At 50.0% G+C, this 27,178-nt stretch overlaps 2 protein-coding genes across 3 annotated transcripts in view; one reads left to right on the top strand and one right to left on the bottom strand.

Moving 5' to 3' along the window:
- The window catches only part of ABCB7 (ATP binding cassette subfamily B member 7), a 432,229-nt gene extending 413,714 nt beyond the window's left edge, over window positions 1–18,515 (bottom strand). For both annotated transcript variants that reach the window (XM_063937177.1, XM_063937178.1), the window contains exon 1: window positions 18,219–18,515. In XM_063937177.1, the coding sequence (XP_063793247.1) occupies window positions 18,219–18,515 (297 nt within the window). The remainder of the gene's footprint in view (window positions 1–18,218) is intronic.
- A 237-nt stretch (window positions 18,516–18,752) lies between these two features.
- Window positions 18,753–27,178, top strand: part of UPRT (uracil phosphoribosyltransferase homolog) — a 132,221-nt gene continuing 123,795 nt past the window's right edge. Inside the window, exon 1 of the mRNA XM_063937179.1 lies at window positions 18,753–18,973. Within this exon, the coding sequence (XP_063793249.1) occupies window positions 18,753–18,973 (221 nt within the window). The remainder of the gene's footprint in view (window positions 18,974–27,178) is intronic.

Below are 27,178 nucleotides of genomic sequence, written 5' to 3'. Positions count from 1 at the left end.
GCTCCGGGACCCATCCAGGCTGAACCTGTGATCGTCCCTCTGGAGCTAATGTCCAGTAGCCAAGAAGCCCAATCCACTCTGCAGTCAGGTGAGTTCGCTTCTTCTCCCCTTAGTCCCACGATGCAGTGAGCCTGTTGCCAGCAGGACTCACTGAAAATAAAAAACCTATTTAAACTCTTACTTCTAAGCAGCTCAGGAGAGCCACCTAGCTTGCACCCTTCTCGTTCGGGCACAAAAATCTAACTGAGGCTTGGAGGAGGGTCATAGGGGGAGGAGCCAGTGCACACCAGCTAGTCTAAAGCTTTTACTTTTTGTGCCCAGTCTCCTGCGGAGCCGCTATTCCCCATGGTCCTTACGGAGTTCCCAGCATCCACTAGGACGTCAGAGAAAAATAAAATACTATTGCATTTGCGGTCTGAAACCCTTTTTTAAGAGGCCCAATCCAGGGGACAGGTGTGACATTAGAAAACAAGCAATAGGAATGTCCCCATTTGGTGAATGTTGCCTGTAGGCTAACTCACTTCAAAATTGGACAAATAGCTGGAACCTATTTGGGATCTGAAACTTCTATCAGGATTAAGTCATAGTTCAGCTACCAATTCTTAAAATTGTGAAGATGAATTAAATAACACAGATATTTTCTTTAGTCTTAGGTTCTGAATAATACGCAGAGGGAGTCTGTATTATTAATATCCCTAGGGTCTGAGAACTGATGCACTGATTTGATCAGGTCATCCATTCCCTGAATATCTGGTCCCTCTACTACTAAGGATACTGGATCCTAAAAATTTCACAGTAAGGAGAAAAGTCACAAGATACAGTATTATACTGAGTATTTCACAGTACACAGAGAGAAAATATATAAATACCTGAATTAAAAAAAAAGTTTGTCATACTTATTCCAGCCAAGTGGCACCCTAAAAAGAGTGGGAAGAGAGGAGTTTCACACCAGTCAGCACTGTACCATGTGCTACTGCTCCTCTGGCCTCTCAGATCACCAGCCTTACAACAGTGCATTACCCTTTTGAGTAAGCGTAGGGTATATCCACTCCAACTCTGACCCTCTTAGTAGGATGAGAGAAGAGGCTGTTGCAGTAGATACAGCCACATCTCTCATTAGGCATGTTGGCCTGGACCAGATACACTTTCTGCTGCAAGCCAACGCCCTTTGTAATGGCCGGCAGCTGTATAGAATCTGGAGAGTGCTGCAGTACTGTCGGTGCGACTCTCATTGTAGTGCCTCCTGACACAGCAGTCCCATTATACTTGAACTAGCCACCCACCTTTTCACTAGGCAGGGTGGACTGGTACAGAATCTACTTCGTGCTGCAGGCCGACCAGCAGCTATGCATAACAGTGTGCTAGTCCCTGTTCTCCGGAGCTGCTCTATACATGCCTGAAGTTTGAGCCTTTCACTGATCCTACATGCAACTGCCGGACACCGGATGGTTACCACCAGCCTGCCACTGACACCTGCTGCCGAATGTGGTCTCTTGCAACAGGTCCTTTTCAGCTTCCTGCGAGCGCCTGGAGCCACAGCTTTTCTCCGGCCGTTTAATACCCCTTTCACACAGAAAGTCATATTACCGGGTTAAGAAGTTCTACCTGGTAATTTGCCCATAAACACGGATCCTTTTTGTGTGTGAAAGGGTCAACCTGGGTTGAAATTACTGAGACTTCGACCCGGGTTAACCCATTCACACAGAAAAACTGCCCGTGTTGATCTGCAAATTACCGGGTTGAACTGCTTCACCCAGTAAATTGCTTCCCTGTGTCAAAGGGAGGTCAGGCTGGGCCCAGCTAAGCAACCCGGCATTGAAATGTCTGGAATAAGCCGGGAATTTCAGACGTTTCTGTCCGAAAAGGGTATAAGTGGCATCTTCACAACTGCTGACCTATGTTGTCAGCTGTTTATCTTTCAAACCACTGACTATTTGCTAGTTCAGACAACAGCTAGTGCCTCCAGCCGCAACTCCCTGCCGGACCTACCACTTCACCAGCACCTGCACCATTCCCCCCCCCCCCCCCCCCCCCCAACATGGCTGCAGAGATTAGCAGCCACTGGGGAAACATAAAACAAAGCAGCCCTCACCTTCTCTGTGTACAGCCAGAGTTTGCTGAGAGGCGCAGCTACCAAGAAAATGTAAGCCCATGATGGTCTCAATGGTTAAATCATCGGTGGACCAATATATCAGCCAATGAGGTTTATAAAAAGGTTTAATTTTTTTTTACATAAAATTGTTCTGGATATGTTTTAAAATAAGATTTTACTCACCGGTAAATCTATTTCTCGTAGTCCGTAGTGGATGCTGGGGACTCCGTAAGGACCATGGGGAATAGCGGCTCCGCAGGAGACTGGGCACAGCTAAGAAAGATTTAGGACTACCTGGTGTGCACTGGCTCCTCCCACTATGACCCTCCTCCAGACTCCAGTAAGGATACTGTGCCCGGAAGAGCTGACACAATAAGGAAGGATTTTGAGTCCCGGGAAAGACTCATACCAGCCACATCAATCACACCGTATAACTCGTGATAATATACCTAGTTAACAGTATGAACACAACAGAGCCTCTCAAAAGATGGCTCAACAATAACCCTTGTAGTTAACAATAACTATATACAAGTATTGCAGACAGTCCGCACTTGGGACGGGCGCCCAGCATCCACTACAGACTACGAGAAATAGATTTACCGGTGAGTAAAATCTTATTTTCTCTGACGTCCTAGTGGATGCTGGGGACTCCGTAAGGACCATGGGGATTATACCAAAGCTCCCAAACGGGCGGGAGAGTGCGGATGACTCTGCAGCACCGAATGAGAGAACTCAAGGTCCTCCTCAGCCAGGGTATCAAATTTGTAGAATTTTGCAAACGTGTTTGCCCCTGACCAAGTAGCAGCTCGGCAAAGTTGTAAAGCCGAGACCCCTCGGGCAGCCGCCCAAGAAGAGCCCACTTTCCTCGTGGAATGGGCTTTTACAGATTTAGGCTGCGGCAGGCCAGCCACAGAATGCGCAAGCTGAATTGTGCTACAAATCCAGCGAGCAATAGTCTGCTTTGAAGCAGGAGCACCCATCTTGTTTGGTGCATACAGGATAAATAGCGAGTCAGTCTTCCTGACTCCAGCCGTCCTGGAAACATAAATTTTCAAGGCCCTGACTACGTCCAGTAACTTGGAGTCCTCCAAGTCCCTAGTAGCCGCAGGCACCACGATAGGTTGGTTCAAGTGAAAAGCTGATACCACCTTAGGAAGAAACTGGGGACGAGTCCTCAATTCTGCCCTATCCATATGGAAAATCAAATAGGGGCTTTTACACGACAAAGCCGCCAATTCTGACACACGCCTTGCCGAAGCCAAGGCCAAAAGCATGGCCACTTTCCACGTGAGCTATTTTAAATCCACGGTTTTGAGTGGCTCAAACCAATGTGACTTTAGGAAACCCAACACCACGTTGAGGTCCCACGGTGCCACTGGAGGCACAAAAGGAGGCTGAATATGCAGCACTCCCTTGACAAATGTCTGAACTTCAGGCAGTGAAGCCAGTTCTTTTTGGAAGAAAATCGACAGAGCCGAAATCTGGACCTTAATGGAACCCAGTTTTAGGCCCATAGTCACCCCTGACTGTAGGAAGTGCAGAAATCGACCTAGCTGGAATTCCTCCGTTGGGGCCTTCCTGGCCTCACACCACGCAACATATTTTCGCCATATGTGGTGATAATGTTGTACGGTTACATCTTTTCTAGCTTTAATGAGCGTAGGAATGACTTCCTCCGGAATACCCTTTTCTTTTAGGATCCGGTGTTCAACCGCCATGCCGTCAAACGCAGCCGCGGTAAGTCTTGGAACAGACAGGGCCCCTGCAGCAGCAGGTCCTGTCTGAGCGGCAGAGGCCATGGGTAATCTGAGATTAATTCTTGAAGTTCCGGGTACCAAGACCTTCTTGGCCAATCTGGAACAATGAGAATAGTTCTTACTCCTCTTTTCCTTATTATCCTCAGTACCTTGGGTATGAGAGGAAGAGGAGGGAACACATAAACCGACCGGTACACCCACGGTGTCACTAGAGTGTCCACAGCTATCGCCTGAGGGTCTCTTGACCTGGCGCAATATTTTTCTAGCTTTTTGTTTAAGCGGGACGCCATCATGTCCACCTGTGGCCTTTCCCAACGGTTTACAATCAGTTGGAAGACTTCTGGATGAAGTCCCCACTCTCCCGGGTGGAGGTCGTGCCTGCTGAGGAAGTCTGCTTCCCAGTTGTCCACTCCCGGAATGAACACTGCTGACAGTGCTAACACGTGATTTTCCGCCCATCGGAGAATCCTTGTGGCTTCTGCCATCGCCGTCCTGCTTCTTGTGCCGCCCTGTCGATTTACATGGGCGACTGCCGTGATGTTGTCTGACTGGATCAGAACCGGCTGGTTTTGAAGCAGGGGCTTTGCCTGACTTAGGGCATTGTAAATGGCCCTCAGTTCCAGAACATTTATGTGTAGGGAAGTCTCCTGACTTGACCAAAGTCCTTGGAAGTTTCTTCCCCGTGTGACTGCTCCCCAGCCCCGAAGGCTGGGATCCGCGGTCACCAGGACCCAGTCCTGTATGCCGAATCTGCGGCCCTCTCTGAGATGAGCACTCTGCAGCCACCACAGCAGAGACACCCTGGTCCTTGGAGACAGCGTTATCAACCGATGCATTTGAAGATGCGATACGGACCATTGGTCCAACAGGTCCCACTGAAAGGTTCTGGCATGGAACCTGCCGAATGGAATCGCTTCGTAGGAAGCTACCATCTTTCCCAGGACTCGCGTGCAATGATGCACCGACACCTGTTTTGGTTTCAGGAGGCCTCTGACTAGAGATGACAGCTCCTTGGCTTTCTCCTCTGGGAGAAACACTTTTTTCTGGACTGTGTCCAGAATCATCCCCAGGAAAAGTAGACGTGTCGCCGGAACCAGCTGAGACTTTGGAATATTCAGAATCCAACCGTGCTGGTGTAGCACCTCCTGAGATAATGCTACGCCGACCAACAACTGCTCTCTGGACCTCGCCCTTATCAGGAGATCGTCCAAGTATGGGATAATTAAAACTCCCTTTTTCCGAAGGAGTATCATCATTTCGGCCATTACCTTGGTAAATACCCTCGGTGCCGTGGACAGGCCGAACGGCAACGTCTGGAATTGGTAATGACAATCCTGTACCACAAACCTGAGGTACTCAAGGTGAGGATGGTAAATGGGGACATGCAGGTAAGCATCCTTGATGTCCAGAGATACCATGTAATCTCCCTCTTCCAGGCTTGCAATAACCGCCCTGAGCGATTCCATCTTGAACTTGAATTTTCTTAAATATGTGTTCAAGGATTTCAAATTTAAAATGGGTCTCACCGAACCGTCCGGTTTCGGTACCACAAACATTGTGGAATAGTAACCCCGTCCTTGTTGAAGTAGGGGCACCTTGACTATCACCTGCTGGGAATACAGCTTGTGAATTGCCTCTAACACAGCCTTCCTTTCTGAAGGAGTCGTTGGCAAGGCAGATTTGAGGAAACGGCGGGGGGGGGGGGGATGTCTCGAATTCCAGCCTGTACCCCTGAGATACCACTTGAAGGATCCAGGGATCTACCTGTGAGCGAGCCCACTGATTGCTGAAGTTTTTGAGACGGCCCCCCACCGTTCCTGGCTCCGCCTGTTGAGCCCCAGCGTCATGCGGCGGACTTAGCAGAAGAAGCGGGGGAGGACTTTTGTTCCTGGGAAGTGGCTGTATGCTGCAGCTTTTTTCCCCTACCTCTGCCTCTGGGCAGAAAGGACGCGCCTCTACCCCGTCTGCTCTTTTGGGGGCGAAAGGACTGTACCTGATAATACGGTGCTCTCTTTGGTTGTGAGGGGACATGTGGCAAAAATGCTGATTTCCCAGCTGTTGCTGTGGACACTAAGTCCGAAAGACCATCCCCGAACAACTCCTCACCCTTATAAGGCAAAACTTCCATGTGCCTTTTTGAATCTGCATCACCTGTCCACTGCCGGGTCCATAACCCTCTCCTGGCAGAAATGGACAGTGCACTTATTTTAGATGCCAGCCGGCAAATATCCCTCTGTGCATCTCTTATGTAGAAGACAGCGTCTTTAATATGCTCTACGTTTAGCAATATAGTGTCCCTGTCTAGGGTGTCAATGTTTTCTGACAGGGAGTCTGACCATGCAGCTGCAGCACTGCACATCCATGCTGAGGCAATAGCTGGTCTCAGTATAATACCAGTGTGTGTATATATAGCTTTCTGGAGAGCCTCCTGCTTTCTGTCAGCAGGTTCCTTTAGGGCGGCCGTATCCTGGGACGGCAGTGCCACCTTTTTTGATAAGCGCGTAAGTGCTTTATCCACCCTAGGGGGTGTTTCCCAACGTGACCTATCCTCTGGCGGGAAAGGGTACGCCATTAGTAATTTTTTTGAAATTACCAATTTTTTAATCGGGGGAAGCCCACGCTAGTTCACACACTTCATTCAATTCTTCATAAGGGGGAAAAACTACTGGTAGTTTTTTCTCCCCAAACATAATACCCTTTTTTGTGGTACCTGGGGTCACCTCAGAAATGTGTATAACATTTTTCATTGCCTCAATCATATAACGAGTGGCCCTATTGGACATTACATTAGTCTCTTCGTCGTCGACACTGGTATCAGTATCCGTGTCGACATCTGTGTCTGCCATCTGAGGTAGCGGGCGTTTTAGAGCCCCTGATGACTTTTGAGACGTCTGGGCAGGCACGGGCTGAGAAGCCGGCTGCCCCGCATTTGGCATGTCGTCAAATTTTTTATGTAAGGAGTCGACACTTTCGCGTAATTCCTTCCACAAGTCCATCCACTCCGGTGTCTGCCCCGCAGGGGGTGACAACACATTTATAGGCACCTGCTCCTCCTCCACATAAGTCTCCTCATCAAACATGTCGACACAGCCGTACCGACACACCGCACACACACAGGGAATGCTCTGACAGAAGACAGGACCCCACAAAGCCCTTTGGGGAGACAGAGAGAGAGTATGCCAGCACACACCAGAGCGCTATATAAATCAGGGATTAACTAAATTATATCCCCTTATAGCTGCTATATGTATATTGCGCCTAAATTTAGTGCCCCCCCTCTCTTTTTTACCCTTTTCTGTAGTGTAGACTGCAGGGGAGAGCCAGGGAGCGATCCTTCCAGCGGAGCTGTGAGGGAGAAATGGCGCCAGTGTGCTGAGGGAGATAGCTCCGCCCCTTTTTCTGCTGACTTTTCTCCCGCTTTTTTTATGGATTCTGGCAGGGGTATTTATCACATATATAGCCTCTGGGGCTATATATTGTGATATATTTGCCAGCCAAGGTGTTTTTATTGCTTCTCAGGGCGCCCGCCCCCCCCCCCCCCCCCCCCAAGCGCCCTGCACCCTCAGTGACCGGAGTGTGAAGTGTGTATGAGGAGCAATGGCGCACAGCTGCAGTGCTGTGCGCTACCTTGGTGAAGACTGATGTCTTCTGCCGCCGATTTTCCGGATTCTTCTTGCTTCTGGCTCTGTAAGGGGGCCGGCGGCACGGCTCCGGGACCGAACATCAATGGCCGGTTCCATGCGGTCGATCCCTCTGGAGCTAATGGTGTCCAGTAGCCTAAGAAGCCCAAGCTACCACCAGTTAGGTAGGTTCGCTTCTTCTCCCCTTAGTCCCTCGCTGCAGTGAGTCTGTTGCCAGCAGATCTCACTGTAAAATAAAAAACCTAAAATATACTTTTTCTCTAGGAGCTCAGGAGAGCCCCTAGTGTGCATCCAGCTCAGCCGGGCACAGGATTCTAACTGAAGTCTGGAGGAGGGTCATAGTGGGAGGAGCCAGTGCACACCAGGTAGTCCTAAATCTTTCTTAGCTGTGCCCAGTCTCCTGCGGAGCCGCTATTCCCCATGGTCCTTACGGAGTCCCCAGCATCCACTAGGACGTCAGAGAAATAAATGTTCTTAAACCTAATTCGATCATAAAAATAAAACCAATTTCTGTGTAGTTTTAGACTTTTAATAATCTCAGATGGAAATGGAACACAGAACAGGGCTATAGTGAATTACTTATTAACAATTACATAAAAAAAAAAAACCCACAAGTACATTATAATGAAATATAAGCTCTTTATCTGAACTCCTTATAAACCTATTGTAGTCCAGTATTAGTTATGGCCAGTAATATTCAAATAATATGAGGGCATATGAAACAGAGGGGCAGATGTATTAAGCCTGGAGAAGTGCTAAAGCAGTAATAAGTGCAAGGTGATAACGCACCAGCCAATAACTTTGGGTTTAAAAAATTACAGTTAAGTGCGGATTGGCTGGCGCGTTATCACCTTCCACTTATCACTGCTTTATCACTTCTCCAGGCTTAATACATCTGCCCCAGAGAACCAAAAACTATACTACTGCTTTCTGTTCCATTGTCAAGGGGACTTCACTAGGGGGTAGATAGTTACTACCCCTTTTCCACTAGCGTAGCACGGGTCGCAGCCGTGTCGCCTGACACGGCTGCGACCCGTGCTACATCCCCCTGCAGACAGCGCTCACCAACCCGGCAATTGCCGGGTTGGTGACGGGGCAGCGCTGGGAGATCACATGATCTCTCAGCGCCGCCCTCCCTATGCACTGTGAACGGGAGCCGTGTCGCCTCGACACGGCTCCAGTTCACACTAGACAGCTAGCCGGGTTGAACACGTGTTCAACCCGGCTAGCTACCAGGGTAGGATTCCCGGATCACTTGATCCGGGAGTTTGCCGGGGGACCCGTTTCCACTAGGGAAAAACACGGGTAAATGCACGCCCCCGCGCATTTACCCGTGTTTAAAAAAGCTAGTGGAAAAGGGGTATAAGAGTACCCATAAGAACCTTACACAACTTGATGCACAATTCAAAGAGACTGGAGATTGAGAATTTAAAGAAAATCAACATAAAATCACCAGATAAGCTCTATTAAATATAGTTTTGTTACAAACATAAGATTCTCACGGTTTGATTATAATCTTAACTACTACAGTACTAGGCACCTTTGTCTATTATTTCTAGATAATCTATATCTGAGAAAACAACTGCAACCTTTATGCTGAAAATCTGGGGTATAAGGAAGGAATCTGCAATGCCTCTGATATTTGTGGAACTTTTCAAAATCATATTTGACATGGAAAGGTAAAGGGGCATATTCAATCAGCCGTGGTAAAATCTGTGTGTACCGTAGCTTGAAATAAAGCATCTATTGCGCGATAATATCTATAAGCAGAGCTATGCACGCTCCCGATTACTGCACAATTCTGTTTTGAAAAGTGTCATTTTCTAAATGTGGGGAAAATTTCTCAAGGGGCTAAGAGTAAAAGCACGAAAAACCCAGCTCACACCCTTTTTTAGACAGCTGGCAACCTGGGTCGGACCCTGGAATAACCAAGGCAGCGACCAGGGTCAAAGCTCTAGCAATTTGGACCCAGGTAGATCCTGTCCCACAGAGAATGGACCCAGGTTGACCGGGAAAATTCCTGGGTCAGTTTCTATGGGGGAGAATTCAATTGTTTGAAAAGTCGGCTGGGTGTGTTTTCCTGTCTATTAGATTGTTTTTTCCTATCTAATAGACTGGAAAACACAGACACCCAACTGACTTTTCAAACAATTGAAAACCCCCCTAAGTCTGAAAGGGGGTTGGGCTCTAAAAAGGTGTCAAAAGGCTGATTTTTTCATATTTTAACATTGAAAATATTATCGTAAGCGTTTTTCGGCAAATGAAATGCTCTAGCTCAGGCCTGGCCAACCCGTGGCTCTTCCAGCTGTGAAACTACAAGTTCTATCATGCCCTGCCACAGTTTGCTACAAGGGAATGCTAAAACGGTTACAAAGAGAAGGGAGAATGCTGGTATGTGTAGTTTCACAACAGCTAGAGGGCCACAGGTTGGCCAATTCTGCTGTAGAAAGTGTTTATTAGAAGGTGTGCACCCAGCTTTTGTCTTCACCTGTGGTTGCAGATCCTTATCTGCTGTATGTTCACGGACTCCAGCTTTCCAGCAATCATTGAATTTGATCATATACTTTGCATGGAGCAGCAACTTCTGCCTTACATGACTTCCACCACAAAATGCAGAAAGGTTATGCAGAACATCTAATATCGGAGGAGGAATGAACTCAACATGCTCTCTCTACCTTTGTCTAGAGGGAAGAGTTACACGATTCCTGCTTACTTCACTAAAGCAAGGTAAGGACATTTTCAGCAGCAAGGGCTATGCACCAGTGAACTACAAAGTTGGCTATTTTTGGCTCTATTCACACATGCAAACACACACTGGGCCAAATGTTTCACACCTTGGAGAGAGATCAAGTACCAACCAACCAACCAACCAACCAACCAGCTCCTATCATTTTTTCAAACGCAGCCTGTAGAAATAACAGAAGCTGATTGGTTGGTACATTAGCTCTCCAAGGTCTGTTACATCTCCCCCATTAAAAGCATTAAGTGCAACAGGTTGGCTTCTCTGCGAGATTGAGGTGTCTTTTTCAGACTTTTAAAAGCTAGTGGAAAAGCTACTCATCCAGAAGTCAGTTTTAATTGTCATACTTGTTTATTATAGCTTTCAATACTTGCTTAATTTCCATTACAATGCCTGCAGCAATTATACCAGTCCCTGGCCTGGGCACACCTGGGCATTGTTTGGACAGATTATGAGAGGTGCTTAATTATGGGCCCCGATTCATACTTGCAATCATACCCGATGGATTGCTTACAACTACGGTGGTGGAAGCACTGCACATAAGCAAGACCAGTTCTGTGCATGTGCAAAATGGGTACTGCGTCATTGCACACAGTGCCCTTTAAGCCACAGCTTGCTATTTGAGGGCAGGGAGGGGGTAGCACTGATCAGTGTTCCATAAAATGGGGACATGTCATCCCTGTTTTCTGGGAATGCAGAGGACAGCGTTTGTGTCTTCCGATGCAGAGTCCCTTGCCTTGGAGCCTGAACAGCCCGGCCATAGGGCTGAGGGTTAATTAACCTGAGGGTTAATTAGATGGCCGATGTTCACCCAAGCGATCCCATGCTGCATCTTCGGACACAGCTGCATATCAGAGAAGCATGCAGGAGACATCTAGCTATACAAGACGCCTCCTGCAGCATTAGCATATGTTAGCACAGTAGCTTCCTGTAAAGAGGCAGACACTGTATCCACCTCTGAATCAGACTGATGTTCATTTCTTTGGTTAAATATTTTGTTTACAATTATGAATAAAGGTCCCCTGTGCAGCCACACAAGCAACCCTAGTTCTCAGAACACCTCCAAACTTCTGGGGGAAAAAAAAAATAAGAATTTACTTACCGATAATTCTATTTCTCGGAGTCCGTAGTGGATGCTGGGGTTCCTGAAAGGACCATGGGGAATAGCGGCTCCGCAGGAGACAGGGCACAAAAAGTAAAGCTTTACGATCAGGTGGTGTGTACTGGCTCCTCCCCCTATGACCCTCCTCCAAGCCTCAGTTAGGATACTGTGCCCGGACGAGCGTACACAATAAGGAAGGATTTATGAATCCCGGGTAAGACTCATACCAGCCACACCAATCACACCGTACAACCTGTGATCTAAACCCAGTTAACAGTATGATAACAGAGGAGCCTCTGAAAGATGGCTCCCTACAACAATAACCCGATTTAGGTAACAATAACTATGTACAATTATTGCAGATAATCCGCACTTGGGATGGGCGCCCAGCATCCACTACGGACTCCGAGAAATAGAATTATCGGTAAGTAAATTCTTATTTTCTCTATCGTCCTAGTGGATGCTGGGGTTCCTGAAAGGACCATGGGGATTATACCAAAGCTCCCAAACGGGCGGGAGAGTGCGGATGACTCTGCAGCACCGAATGAGAGAACTCCAGGTCCTCCTTAGCCAGGGTATCAAATTTGTAGAATTTTACAAACGTGTTCTCCCCCGACCACGTAGCCGCTCGGCAGAGTTGTAATGCCGAGACCCCTCGGGCAGCCGCCCAAGAAGAACCCACCTTCCTTGTGGAGTGGGCTTTTACCGATTTTGGCTGTGGCAGGCCTGCCACAGAATGTGCAAGCTGAATCGTACTACAAATCCAGCGAGCAATAGTCTGCTTAGACGCAGGAGCGCCCAACTTGTTGGGAGCATATAGTATAAACAGTGAGTCAGATTTCCTGACTCCAGCTGTCCTTGAAATGTATATTTTTAAAGCTCTGACAACGTCCAACAACTTGGAGTCCTCCAAGTCGCTTGTAGCCGCAGGCACTACAATAGGCTGGTTCAGATGAAATGCTGACACCACCTTAGGGAGAAAATGTGGACGAGTCCGCAGTTCTGCCCTGTCCGAATGGAAAATCAGATATGGGCTTTTGTAAGATAAAGCTGCCAGTTCTGACACTCTCCTGGCCGAAGCCAGGGCTAGTAGCATGGTCACTTTCCATGTGAGATATTTCAAATCCACATTTTTTAGTGGTTCAAACCAATGAGATTTGAGAAAGTCCAAAACAACATTGAGATCCCACGGTGCCACTGGAGGCACCACAGGGGGCTGTATATGCAGTACTCCCTTAACAAAGGTCTGGACTTCAGGAACTGAAGCCAATTCTTTCTGGAAGAAAATCGACAGGGCCGAAATTTGAACCTTAATAGATCCCAATTTGAGACCCATAGACAATCCTGATTGCAGGAAATGTAGGAATCGACCCAGTTGAAATTCCTCCGTCGGAGCACTCCGATCCTCGCACCACGCAACATATTTTCGCCAAATGCGGTGATAATGTTGCGCGGTTACTTCCTTCCTTGCTTTAATCAAGGTAGGAATGACTTCTTCCGGCATGCCTTTTTCCTTTAGGATCCGGCGTTCAACCGCCATGCCGTCAAACGCAGCCGCGGTAAGTCTTGAAACAGACAGGGACCCTGCTGAAGCAAGTCCCTTCTCAGAGGTAGAGGCCACGGATCCTCCGTGATCATCTCTTGAAGTTCCGGGTACCAAGTCCTTCTTGGCCAATCCGGAACCACTAGTATCGTTCTTACGCCTCTTTGCCGTATAATTCTCAATACTTTTGGTATGAGAGGCAGAGGAGGAAACACATACACCGACTGGTACACCCAAGGCGTTACCAGCGCGTCCACAGCTATTGCCTGCGGGCCTCTTGACCTGGCGCAATACCTGTCCAGTTTTTTGTTGAGGCGAGACGCCATCATGTCCACCATTGGTCTTTCCCAACGGGTTACAAGCATGTGGAAAACTTCTGGATGAAGTCCCCACTCTCCCGGGTGAAGGTCGTGTCTGCTGAGGAAGTCTGCTTCCCAGTTGTCCACTCCCGGGATGAACACTGCTGACAGTGCTATCACATGATTCTCTGCCCAGCGAAGAATCCTTGCAGCTTCTGCCATTGCACTCCTGCTTCTTGTGCCGCCCTGTCTGTTTACATGGGCGACTGCTGTGATGTTGTCCGACTGGATCAACACCGGTTTTCCTTGAAGCAGAGGTTCTGCCTGGCTTAGAGCATTGTAGATTGCTCTTAGTTCCAGAATGTTTATGTGAAGAGACGTTTCCAGGCTCGACCACACGCCCTGGAAGTTTCTTCCTTGTGTGACTGCTCCCCAGCCTCTCAGGCTGGCGTCCGTGGTCACCAGGATCCAATCCTGTATGCCGAATCTGCGGCCCTCCAATAGATGAGCACTCTGCAACCACCACAGAAGAGATACCCTTGTCCTTGGAGACAGGGTTATCCGCTGGTGCATCTGAAGATGCGACCCTGACCATTTGTCCAGCAGATCCCTCTGGAAAATTCTTGCGTGGAATCTGCCGAATGGAATTGCTTCGTAAGAAGCCACCATTTTTCCCAGGACTCTTGTGCATTGATGTACAGACACCTTTCCTGGTTTTAGGAGGTTCCTGACAAGTTCGGATAACTCCTTGGCTTTTTCCTCCGGGAGAAAAACCTTTTTCTGAACCGTGTCCAGAATCATCCCTAGGAACAGCAGACGTGTTGTCGGAATTAACTGGGATTTTGGAATATTCAGAATCCACCCGTGCTGCTTTAGCACTTCTTGAGACAGTGCTAATCCCATCTCTAGCTGTTCTCTGGACCTTGCCCTTATTAGGAGATCGTCCAAGTATGGGATAATTAATACGCCTTTTCTTCGAAGAAGAATCATCATCTCGGCCATTACCTTGGTAAAGACCCGAGGTGCCGTGGACAATCCAAACGGCAGCGTCTGAAACTGATAGTGACAGTTCTGTACGACGAACCTGAGGTACCCCTGGTGTGAGGGGTAAATTGGAACGTGGAGATACGCATCCTTGATGTCCAAGGATACCATAAAGTCCCCTTCTTCCAGGTTCGCTATCACTGCTCTGAGTGACTCCATCTTGAACTTGAACTTTTTTATGTACAGGTTCAAGGATTTCAGATTTAGAATAGGTCTTACCGAGCCATCCGGCTTCGGTACCACAAATAGAGTGGAATAATACCCCTTTCCTTGTTGTAAAAGAGGTACCTTGACAATCACCTGCTGAGAGTACAGCTTGTGAATGGCTTCCAAGACCGTCACCCTGTCGGAGGGGGACGTTGGTAAAGCAGACTTCAGGAAACGGCGAGGTGGATCCGTCTCTAGTTCCAACCTGTACCCCTGAGATATTATCTGCAGGATCCAGGGATCTACCTGCGAGTGAGCCCACTGCGCACTGAAATTCTTGAGACGACCGCCCACCGCCCCCGAGTCCGCTTGAGAAGCCCCAGCGTCATGCTGAGGCTTTTGTAGAAGCGGGGGAGGGCTTCTGTTCCTGGGAAGGAGCTGCCTGTTGCAGTCTCTTCCCCCTTCCTCTGCCTCGTGGCAGATATGAATATCCCTTTGCTCTCTTGTTTTTAAAGGAACGAAAGGGCTGCGGTTGAAAAGTCGGTGTCTTTTTCTGTTGGGGAGTGACTTGAGGTAAAAAGGTGGATTTCCCGGCTGTAGCCGTGGCCACCAAATCCGATAGACCAACACCAAATAACTCCTCCCCTTTATACGGCAAAACTTCCATATGCCGTTTTGAGTCCGCATCACCTGACCACTGTCGCGTCCATAAACTTCTTCTGGCCGAAATGGACATAGCACTTACCCGTGATGCCAGTGTGCAAATATCCCTCTGTGCATCACGCATATAAAGAAATGCATCCTTTATTTGCTCTAAAGACAGTAAAACATTGTCCCTATCCAGGGTATCAATATTTTCAATCAGGGACTCTGACCAAGCTACCCCAGCACTGCACATCCAGGCTGTCGCTATAGCTGGTCGTAGTATAACACCTGTATGTGTGTATATACTTTTTTGGATATTTTCCATCCTCCTATCTGCTGGATCTTTAAGTGCGGCCGTCTCAGGAGAGGGTAACGCCACTTGTTTTGATAAGCGTGTGAGCGCCTTGTCCACCCTAGGAGGTGTTTCCCAGCGCGCCCTAACCTCTGGCGGGAAAGGGTATAAAGCCAATAACTTCTTTGAAATTAGCAGTTTTTTATCGGGGGCAACCCACGCTTCATCACACACCTCATTTAATTCATCTGATTCAGGAAAAACTATAGGTAGTTTTTTCACACCCCACATAATACCCTGTTTTGTGGTACCTGTAGTATCAGCAATATGTAACGCCTCCTTCATTGCCAAAATCATATAACGTGTGGCCCTACTGGAAAATACGGTTGATTCGTCACCGTCGCCACTGGAATCAGTGCCTGTGTCTGGGTCCGTGTCGACCGACTGAGGTAACGGGCGTTTTACAGCCCCTGACGGTGTTTGAGGCGCCTGGACAGGTGCTAATTGATTGTCCGGCCGTCTCATGTCGTCAAACGACTGCTTTAGCGTGTTGACACTATCCCGTAATTCCATAAATAAAGCCATCCATTCTGGTGTCGACTCCCTAGGGGGTGACATCCCCATATTTGGCAATTGCTCCGCCTCCACACCAATATCGTCCTCATACATGTCGACACACACGTACCGACACACAGCAGACACACAGGGAATGCTCTTAAAGAAGACAGGACCCCACTAGCCCTTTGGGGAGACAGAGGGAGAGTTTGCCAGCACACACCAAAAGCGCTATATATGACAGGGATAGCCTTATAATAAGTGCTCCCTGTATAGCTGCTTTAATATATATATTTTTGCCACAAATTTGCCCCCCCTCTCTTGTTTTACCCTGTTTCTGTAGTGCAGTGCAGGGGAGAGCCTGGGAGCCTTCCTGACCAGCGGAGCTGTGTGAGGAAAATGGCGCTGTGTGCTGAGGAGATAGGCCCCGCCCCTTTTTCGGCGGGCTCGTCTCCCGCTCTTTAACGGATTCTGGCAGGGGTTAAATATCTCCATATAGCCCCCGGAGGCTATATGTGAGGTATTTTTTGCCAAAAAATAGGTTTACATTGCCTCCCAGGGCGCCCCCCTCCCAGCGCCCTGCACCCTCAGTGACTGCCGTGTGAAGTGTGCTGAGAGGAAATGGCGCACAGCTGCAGTGCTGTGCGCTACCTTAAGAAGACTGAGGAGTCTTCTGCCGCCGATTCTGGACCTTCTTCTCGTTTCAGCATCTGCAAGGGGGCCGGCGGCGAGGCTCCGGTGACCATCCAGGCTGTACCTGTGATCGTCCCTCTGGAACTAATGTCCAGTAGCCAAAGAAGCCAATCCATCCTGCACGCAGGTGAGTTCACTTCTTCTCCCCTAAGTCCCTCGTTGCAGTGATCCTGTTGCCAGCAGGACTCACTGTAAAATAAAAAACCTAAGCTAAACTTTTCTAAGCAGCTCTTTAGGAGAGCCACCTAGATTGCACCCTTCTCGGCCGGGCACAAAAATCTAACTGAGGCTTGGAGGAGGGTCATAGGGGGGGGAGCCAGTACACACCACCTGATCGTAAAGCTTTACTTTTTGTGCCCTGTCTCCTGCGGAGCCGCTATTCCCCATGGTCCTTTCAGGAACCCCAGCATCCACTAGGACGATAGAGAAAGGTCTTAATAGACTTATGCTGGGTACACACGGGACCAAGATGTCGGCGGAACATCACACCGACAGAGCGGCTGATCCAGGTAAGCATACACAACGATCATCCACTCGCTATGTCAGTGAAGTCATCCAGCTGGGCAGGCATTTGTATTTTCACAACCTGCTGTGACATCAGTCCCTGCAGGAAACTGTACAGGTGGACTCCCCGTATACACAATCAGATGCGCTGATACATATCGGCCATTAGCTGTGCTGCAAAGCCGATGTGATATGTCTGTGAACAACACCAGTCACACATCTGTACGTATCATTTGCATTCACCCACCAACTGGCTTGTGATATATCGGCTGGGTGTTTCTCATCACCAGTAGGCATATGCAGTTCAGGGCATGCAGAGACCAGCGGAGGCAGAGCCTTCTCTACCCCACCCCGGCCACTGACACACACCACATCACTATAGCTTCCTGACTCACAACATAACACGCTAGGTGCTGTGACAGCACAGGTAAAGGATCTGCCTATGCATGTGTCCCACAGCTGTATGTGAGGTGCTGAGGCAGTACTCCCAGCACGGGTCTGGGACTCCAGGTCGTCAACATAAAGGTCGACACACCTTAAGACGACATGGAACAAGGTTGACAAGGAACAAGGTCGACATGAGTTTTTTTATGGGGGTTTTTTGGTGTCGTTTTCTTCGTAAAGTGACCGGGAACCTCAATTAGTGCACCGCTTCGCTCGCCATGCTTCGGGCAAGGTGCCTCGCTCCGTTACCGCAGAGCTCGGCACAGGTTACCGTTCCCAATCGTAGTCCACGTGGATCGTAAAGTATGAAAAAGCTAAAAAAAAATTATGAAAAAAAAAAAACGTGAAAAACTCATGTTGCCCTTTTTCCATGTCGACCTGGAGTCTGGATACCAACCAGCACACAGGAGTCAGGCTGAGGGCTAAGGTCACTTCTACTCATTCATGTGTGTAGCTACAGTGCTGAGCACCTGTACACTGTCCGCACACTGCCTCTGTGCTGCCTAATTCCTGAGCTCACTGGCAGAATGTGTGCACCGGGTGTACACTGTCAAAGTAGTGCAGAGAGGGTGACCGTAATGAAGCAGCAGCCTGTATACTCTGCGCTGTGCTCCTCCTCTCACCTGTCATCACGGTGCTGGCGCTCCTGCCTGTGACTGCACACCCGCCCTCCTCCTGTCACCCCATGCACGTTACCCGCCACATTGCCCCACCGGTCACCTGGCTCTGCTCCACACTGCTCCGCCGCCTTCTTGCCTTGAGCCTTCCATCCCCCAGACACCAGGAGCTGAGCGGCCTCTTGAACTCCCAGGGTGACACCGGCCTCCTCCTCCGGGACACACCGAGCAACATGAGCAGCGCCATATCCCTGATCACGGGGCTAGCAGCACCAGGGCTGTAGGACTCTGACAGTCCTCCGGCACCATAGAGACGAGGCCGGATAGTCACAGCAGTGTAGCCGGGCACACACGTGCATAGAAAGCTCCGCCCACCCAGTCCCCGCCATGTGACCGTCATTACCGCTCTACTGTCCCCGGCGGCAGAGGAGGGGACGACATGTTGCCGGATAACGGAGGCGCCGCTATGACACTTCCTGGGTATCTGCCACAGCTCCCGGTACACCAGTGACAGCAATACCCGGGGGATCCGGTCTGTGAGCGGCGTGTGATTGGCATTAGCTGCGACCAACCAGCAACGCTGTCCAGAATCCTCGCGAGAGACAGAGCCGCAGAGAGAGCACGCTGCGGCGTGTGTATGGGAGACATGCCGGGGGAGCAGCAGCAGGAGCCCGCACACCGGCAGATCCGCTTCGCCGATGGCAGCGGGAGCAGCAATGAGCTGGATAAGGAGAGCGAGTGCAGCGGGAGCCCGGAGCTGGAAGGGACGGAGGATGAGCAGCAGCAGGTGGGACCTCAGCTTAAGCTGCTGCCCATGAACGACCAGATCCGGGAGCTGCAGACCATCATCCGGGACAGGTGAGGGCACTTGACTGTTGCCCACCGTGGGACAAGGGGGTGATCGTATATGCCGACAGGGCTTCCCCATCCATTACTGCTGGGCTGGCGGCAAGCAAGGGGGCAGCACAGGGTAAGCAGTGACCGCCAAAGTGCTGCCAGTGACGTGCGGTGAGGTCATTGACTGGGGAGGCACTAAGATATATAGTAACCCGATCAGCACCTCATGTGTATCACTGACACCTACATACTGTAAGTAAGCCAGCACCTCCGGTGCATCACTGACCCCTAAATTACCATGCCAGCACCCCCTGTGCATCTCAGACATCAACATAACAACGCTAGCGTCCTCTGTGCATCACTGCCAGTGGTGCAAGTAGAAAAATGTCTTACAGGTACAAAAAATGGGTTTGTCCAAATGCCACATGGGGCGCGGCCAAGGAAAATAAGGGCGTGATACACATATGGGGAAGGGGCAGATACACATATGACCCCAATAGTGCCAGATGTACATTGCCCCAATAGTGCCAGATGTACATTGCCCCAATAGTGCCAGATGTACATTGCCCCAATAGTGCCAGATGTACATTGCCCCAATAGTGCCAGATGTACATTGCCCCAATAGTGCCAGATGTACATTGCCCCAATAGTGCCAGATGTACATTGCCCCAATAGTGCCAGATGTACATTGCCCCACAGTGCCAGATGCACATTGCCCCACAGTGCCAGATGCACATTGCCCCACAGTGCCAGATGCACATTGCCCCCCCCCCCCCCCCCCCCCAGTGCCAGGTATGCCCCCCCCCAGTGCCAGGTATGCCCCCCCCAGTGCCAGGTATGCCCCCCCCGTGCCAGGTATGCCCCCCCCCGTGCCAGGTATGCCCCCCCCGTGCCAGGTATGCCCCCCCCCGTGCCAGGTATGCCCCCCCCAGTGCCAGGTATGCCCCCCCCCCAGTGCCAGATATAGATATGCCCCCCAGTGCCAGATATAGATATGCCCCCCAGTGCCAGATATAGATATGCCCCCCAGTGCCAGATATAGATATGCCCCCCAGTGCCAGATATACATCCCCCCCAGTGACAGATATGCTCCCAGTGCCAGGTATACATGCCCCCCCCCAGTGCCAGATATGCCCCCATGTGCCAGGTATACATGCCCCCCCAGTACCAGATATGCCTCCAGTGCCAGATATGCCCCCATGTGGCAGGTATACATGCCCTCCCAGTGCCAGATATGCCTCCAGTGCCAGATATGCTACCAGTGCCAGGTATACATGCCCCCCCAGTGCCAGATGTGCCCCCATGTGCCAGGTATACATGCCCCCCCAGTGCCAGATATGCCCCCATGTGCCAGGTATACATGCCCTCCCAGTGCCAGATATGCCTCCAGTGCCAGATATGCCCTCAGTGCCAGGTATACATGCCCCCCCAGTGCCAGGTATACATGCCCCCCCAGTGCCAGGTATACATGCCCCCCTAGTGCCAGGTATACATGCCCCCAGTGCCAGGTATACATGCACCCCCCCCCAGTGCCAGATATGCTCCCAGTGCCAGGTATACATGCCCCCAGTGCCAGGTATACATGCCCCCAGTGCCAGGTATACATGCCCCCCCCAGTGCCAGATATGCCCCCAGTGCCAGGTGTACATGCCCCCAGTGCCAGGTATACATGCCCCCCCCCCCCCCCCCCCCCCAGTGCCAGATATGCTTCCAGTGCCAGGTGTACATGCCCACAGTGCCAGGTATACATGCCCCCCAGTGCCAGATATGCCCCCAGTGCCAGGTATACTGTACATGCTCCCCCAGTGCCAGGTATTCATGAAGCCGCCGCAATGCTAATCCAGGGTGACTGACCTGCAAGAAGTCCGGCCCGGCCCATTTGAGGCGGAAGGGAATGTCATCACTGAGAGCAGGCAGGGCAATCCCGCCGTAGCACACCCCGTACAGGACAGCGAGAACCTGGAGGGAAGCGCGCACAGCCGCCAGCTCTCCACTGTGCATCCTCTAAGAAGCAGCAACCCAACCGCCGGGTCCCGCTGGCTGAGGCTGAAGCTGCTGTAGTGACAGCTCTACAGTAGCTGGTCCCGGGACCCGCCTCTGCTTCACCACGCCGTGTGATTGGACCAGCGGATCCAGCATTGTATCCGCTGTCCAATCACATCTGCCTCGCTGACAGGGGCGGGTTTCCCCTGTCAACGAGGCACTTGCAGAAGTGCAGCTTTCCCCTTTGGTTTTAATGAGCTTTTTCAGCCCAGCGCTTTGCCCCGTCCCCGCACTTTAACCTGTCCCTATTGTAAATGAAAGGCACTGCTATCAGTGCCTCCCAAATTACTTTTAATCACTGAAATAGATAGGATAATATAAAGAAATTACTTATGACACAGAATATGTGTCATAAGTATTTTCTTTATATTATTTTAATCCGTAAAGACAGGGGAGGCACTGCCTCCCCTGACTGCACGTCCCTGGTGCTGACATGGGCAGGGGTCCGCATGGATTTGACCTTTACTAGGGGCGGGGGGTGGGCGCACATATCGGGGGCATTATAGGTAATGATAGACATCAGCTGTGCGCTGTCACTAGCTCTGACCTCCCCCAATACACCTTCCCTGAGCACACAGGCCGCCTCTCTCATGTACTGTGTTTTTATATAACACTTGTATTTTGCCTGGCCCAACACTGTTTTGAGCATGAAATACACTGGCAAAGAGGGCACACACACCATATTTTACTATTTTGAATAAATAGCTGTAGTTTTGCAAGGGTTAATTAGTCTTGGGCCACAAATTTGGCACCTAAAATAAGAAGCTTGTAATACAGGCTCTGCGCACAAACCTTGCCTTAAATACTGCCAAGGAGGCTCTGTAGTCCTAAACCATACTATCTTGACTGGAGACTGTTTCTTTAGACATTAAGTTAAGGATGCTGCCCTGGTGGCAAAATCGGATATGAACCTACTCAGAGGCAGAACATGACCTTGGTGGGCCCAGGTGCAACAATATGCATTGCCCCCCCGATAATCCAAAAAATGTGTGCCAAAAGATAGGGCATGGTCTCATTGAGAAGGGGTGTGGGCACACAATAGTACCACCAATTTAAGTTATGCCACAGAGTAGTGCAACCTTATTACATTACACCGAATTACATTACACCAAACAGTAGTACTCCTTATATATTTTACGCCACCGAGTAGCGCTCCTTATGCACGTTGCGCCACACAGTAGCGCTCCTTATGCACGTTGCGCCACACAGTAGCGCTCCTTATGCACGTTACGCCACACAGTAGCGCTCCTTATGCACGTTACGCCACACAGTAGAGCTCCTTATGCACGTTACGCCACACAGTAGAGCTCCTTATGCACGTTACGCCACACAGTAGAGCTCCTTATGCACGTTACGCCACACAGTAGAGCTCCTTATGCACGTTACGCCACACAGTAGAGCTCCTTATGCACGTTACGCCACCGAGTAGAGCTCCTTATGCACGTTACGCCACACAGTAGAGCTCCTTATGCACGTTACGCCACCGAGTAGAGCTCCTTATGCACGTTACGCCACACAGTAGAGCTCCTTATGCACGTTACGCCACACAGTAGAGCTCCTTATGCACGTTACGCCACACAGTAGAGCTCCTTATGCACGTTACGCCACACAGTAGAGCTCCTTATGCACGTTACGCCACACAGTAGTATTCCTTATATACGTTACGCCACACAGTAGTATTCCTTATACACATTGCGCCACACAATAGTGCTCCTTCTACACGTTGCGCCACACAATAGTGCTCCTTCTACACGTTACGCCACACAATAGCGCTCCTTTTACATGTTACGCCACACAATAGCGCTCCTTTTACATGTTACGCCAATATAGTAGGCACAAAGGGTTAAGTTTAGGGTTAGGTTGCGTGGGGGGGGGGGTTAGTCACTGGGGGGAGGGGGTGGCTAGGGTTAGGCTGCAGGGATATGGAAAGGTTAAGGTTAGGTACTAGGGAGAGCTTTAGGGATAGTAGAATATGATCCAGAAAAAGGCACTGCTGCCACCGGTACAAAGTACAATTCTGATGGATCACAAGGGACTGTTTGACAGTTCTTCATGTCGACATAATGACTGACAATATGATAACTGTCGGCCATATGAGTCCAACTCCCACAAAAACTCAAGAGGCTTCTCACTGTATAAAGAAGGGACAATTCCTTTTGTACAAGGATACACCAGGCCCATGGAGACAGATGCCCACACTATGCATCATGCAGGAAGGAGCAGCACATGCACCCTGGGTGACAACACATGACCCTGAGCCTGGCTGCCTTAGTGGGGTCTGTGCTGTGTTTTTTGTTATACGTCACAATCACCATCGGTGTAATGTAACCATCACCATCGGTGTAATGTAACCATCACCATCGGTGTAATGTAACCATCGCCATCGGTGTAATGTAACCATCGCCATCGGTGTAATGTAACCATCGCCATCGGTGTAATGTAACCATCGCCATCGGTGTAATGTAACCATCGCCATCGGTGTAATGTAACAATCACCATTACTGTTTGCAGAGAGCCCAGCTGACTGTAACAACCCTGCCCACCACCTCCCAACCTCCGCCCCCTCAATGTAGGCTCCACCTCTACAAGTCAGTGATTCTGAGTTTGCAGGATGAAATGTACAATTAGAAAAATTAAAATAAAACTAAATAAACACACCTGCCTGATTGCCACACAAGGAATGCTGCTGCACTACCTCAGCTACTCTACAGTTTAGCCGCATGGTCACGTGATACTCCGGTAGCAAAAAGAAACAGCCGGGCTGCCTGTGGATGAGAGGGGAAGATGGCCCATCCTCCTTCTCCACTGCATCCTCCTCCCCCTCTGGCCAGAACACAGCTCTGCATACCAGCTCAGCCTCATTTTTTTTAAAGGTGTCCGGCGGCTTGCAGCGTGTCGGCCGGTGGCATGTAATGAGTCAGTCAGACTCATTGTAGTGCCTCCGTCTGTGGGCTCCTTCATTGCGGCGGGGCCCTGGTGCATTGCACCGGCTGCACCGCTGCAAGTTCCGCCCCTGAACCTACGATAATAGCCCTCCTGACCAAAGAATGTCCTGACTTGCCACTTACATTCTGGCTTAGGCCATGTGAGGACTGTCTCCACCTTGCTGGGTTGAGGTTTAACTTGCCCTTGTCCTACAATATACCCCAGATGCTTTGCCTCCACAATTCCGATGGCACACTCCTCCAGGTTAGCTGTGAACCCGTGTGCTCATAGAGACTGTCAGGAATCGGTGTTCAGTGGCATCTCACTTACCGGCACGCTGGTGTGCAGGCCTCCGGAGGTCACATCCCCAGTTTGCGGTTGCGTGAATGCTCTGTCCGCGGGCGCAGTGCCCATTGTCATTGTGTACCCCTGAAGTCCATCTAGTGTGTACCCACCATCTGTGTAGCATGGGTGCTGCCATGACACTTGCAGTCAGCTGACCTGTAACACCCAATCCTGCGCTGTCTCTGCACACATGATTCAAGCATCCAATGCCTGCTGACCAGTGGGTATAAATCCGGAACATCGGCTCAGTCTCATTGCCTTGAACAACGCGTCACATCCAGTGTACAGCGTCTTCTGTCTCCAGTGATTTCCTTGCTCCAGTGTCCCAGTGGAACTACAGGCTCCAGCCATCCAGCTCTGCTACAATTCCTTCCACAGTCAGCTTCCACCTCTGCATGCAGTAAGAGACTCTCTCCAGGTGCAACTTACCATTCTCACCTGTGTGTTGTTTATCTGCGTTCAGCACTGTGCTATTCCATCTGGCACTTAAAACAACCAGCTTGCAGTTTACAAACTGTCTCCTGCTTTGGCCTTACTTGGCTTGGTGGACTTGTGCATATACACAGACTGTGTGAATATATTGCTGTTGGTTTCCAGACCAATCACTGGAGTTACTATTGCCTGTGTTCACAGTCATCAGTTGCATTACCATCATCTGCATATTTGATCCAGTTACCATCAACTTCCAAGTCGACCATCGATGTTTGCCATCGGCTTCCAGGCCGGTCATCACTGTTGTTTATCTCACTAGTTTACAGATCATCACCTGTCACTGTTGTTATACCTCTGTCGGCTTCCTTGCTTAAACCATCAATATTGTTATTGTGCTTCAGTGACTGTCATACATCTTTGTGCTAAGTAAATATCATTGCGCACATGCGCAGGAATTTTCTACAGCCTCCTCGTTTCCTCCATCGCACCACCACTGACCCACTAGTGCCCCCTCTGGGAACAGACACCGTTACAGACCTGACAGACTGGGGTAGAGAATGCTGTCGTTGCTTTGGCAGCTTCCATCAGAGGAATTTGCCAGTACTCCTTCATTAACTCTAGGGTGGTGAGATATGGCATGTTAAGTTTTCTACCAGTTCATCAACCCAGGGCATAGGATAGGAATCAAACTGAGGAACTTTATTTACCTTTTAGAAGTAATTACAGAATCTCAAAGCTCCAAAGGGCTTGGTCTCCAAAACAATGGGATTATTCCATTCACTGTTTGACTCCTCTATGACCCCCAAGCGCAGAATCTCTTCCAGTTCCCGTTGTACTGCTGCCTGTTGGGCCTCAGATATACAATATGGCCTTTGTTTTATCACCACCCAACCTGGTACTGTGTTACTAAGTTTACCACTTCTTGCTTGTGGCTAGGACTCCAAGTGACTTCAATGGGCACCTGACATTCTGGGGTTTTCACGGCCACTAAAGAGGGCTGACTGGCACTTTCTTTCCAAGGCTTCAATAAATTCATATGGTAGAATTGTACCTCTTTCCTTCTACCTTCCTGCCGTACCTTATAGTTCACAGGTGCCACTTCCTCTATGATCTCATAAGGTCCTCGCCATTGGGCATAGAGTTTACTTTCAGTAGTAAGCAAAAGTACCAGTCCCTTGTCGCCCTTATTAAAGGCCTGTTGACAGCAATAACGCCATGACTGCGTTTTTGATGCTGTTTAGCCCTTACCATATGTTTGGTCAGAAGTGGCACAATTTGCCTTAGATAGCCATACAATTTTGACACAAATTGAACAATGTTAGGTTCTTGGAATGATTTCTGCTCCCTCCCTTCTTTTAATAGATCTAGTATCCCTCTGGGTTGTCTACCATAGAGGAGTTCGAAGGGGCTAAACCCCATAGAGGCTTGGGGTACCTCTCAAACTGCAAACATTAGCTCAGGTAAGAGTAGGTCCCAATTTTGCTTCTCCTGTGACACTGCCCTTTTCTCATACGTCCTAGAGGATGCTGGTGATGCTTCAAGAACCATAGGGTATAGACGGGATCCGCAGGAGACATGGGCACACTATAAGACTTTGAATGGGTGTGAACTAGCTCCTCCCACTATGCCCCTCCTCCAGACTCCAGTTAGATTCTGTGCCCAGTGAGACTGGATGCACACTGAGGAGCTCTCCAGAGTTTCTCAGGAAAAGACTTTAATTAGGTTTGTCATTTTCAGGGAGATCTGCTGGCAACAGGCTCCCTGCATCGTGGGACTGAGGGGAGAGAAGCAGACCTACTTCTTAAGAGTTCAGGGGCTCTGCTTCTTAGGCTACTGGACACCATTAGCTCCAGAGAGTTCGATCACTTGGTACGCCTAGCTGCTTGTTCCCGGAGCCGCGCCGTCACCCCCCTCACAGAGCCAGAAGATTGAAGCAGGGTGAGTATGAGAAGAACTGAAGACTTCAGTGACGGCAGAAGACGCGTCTGGGGTACCGCGCAGCGGCTGCGCTGCGCGCCATGCTCCCACACAGATCACGGCACTGAGGGTGCCCCTGCGCCCTGGGCAGCATTGGGAGACCTCAGACAGCACTGGCATAGCACCGGGCACTAGTTAAAGGACCCCCGCCAGTATAAAGAATTTGAGCGGGACGGAAGCGCGCCATGTAGTGGGCGAGGCTTAGCCCGCACAGCTCTGACCAGCGCCATTTTTCTCTTCACAGAAGGCTGCAGAGACGCTGGCCCTGTCCTCCACACTGTGCAAGTAACAGGTTCAAAACAGGGGGGGGGGGGGGGGCAATTTGCTGGTTGATTTTTATATATAAAAGCGCTGGCAGATCTGGGCAGTCTTATTACTGGCCTCAGTACCGGGATAGGCGCTGGGTGTGAGCTGGCAGACCTCTCTCTGTCTCTCTCTGGCAGGCTTTAGTGTGGGTCTGTCTCCTATAGCCCCAGTGTGGTTGTGGCTGTCGGTACGTGTGTG

The sequence above is a fragment of the Pseudophryne corroboree genome, chromosome 8 (assembly GCF_028390025.1).
Source record: "Pseudophryne corroboree isolate aPseCor3 chromosome 8, aPseCor3.hap2, whole genome shotgun sequence".
NCBI lineage: Eukaryota > Metazoa > Chordata > Amphibia > Anura > Myobatrachidae > Pseudophryne > Pseudophryne corroboree.
This window is presented reverse-complemented; position numbering and strand designations above follow the sequence as displayed.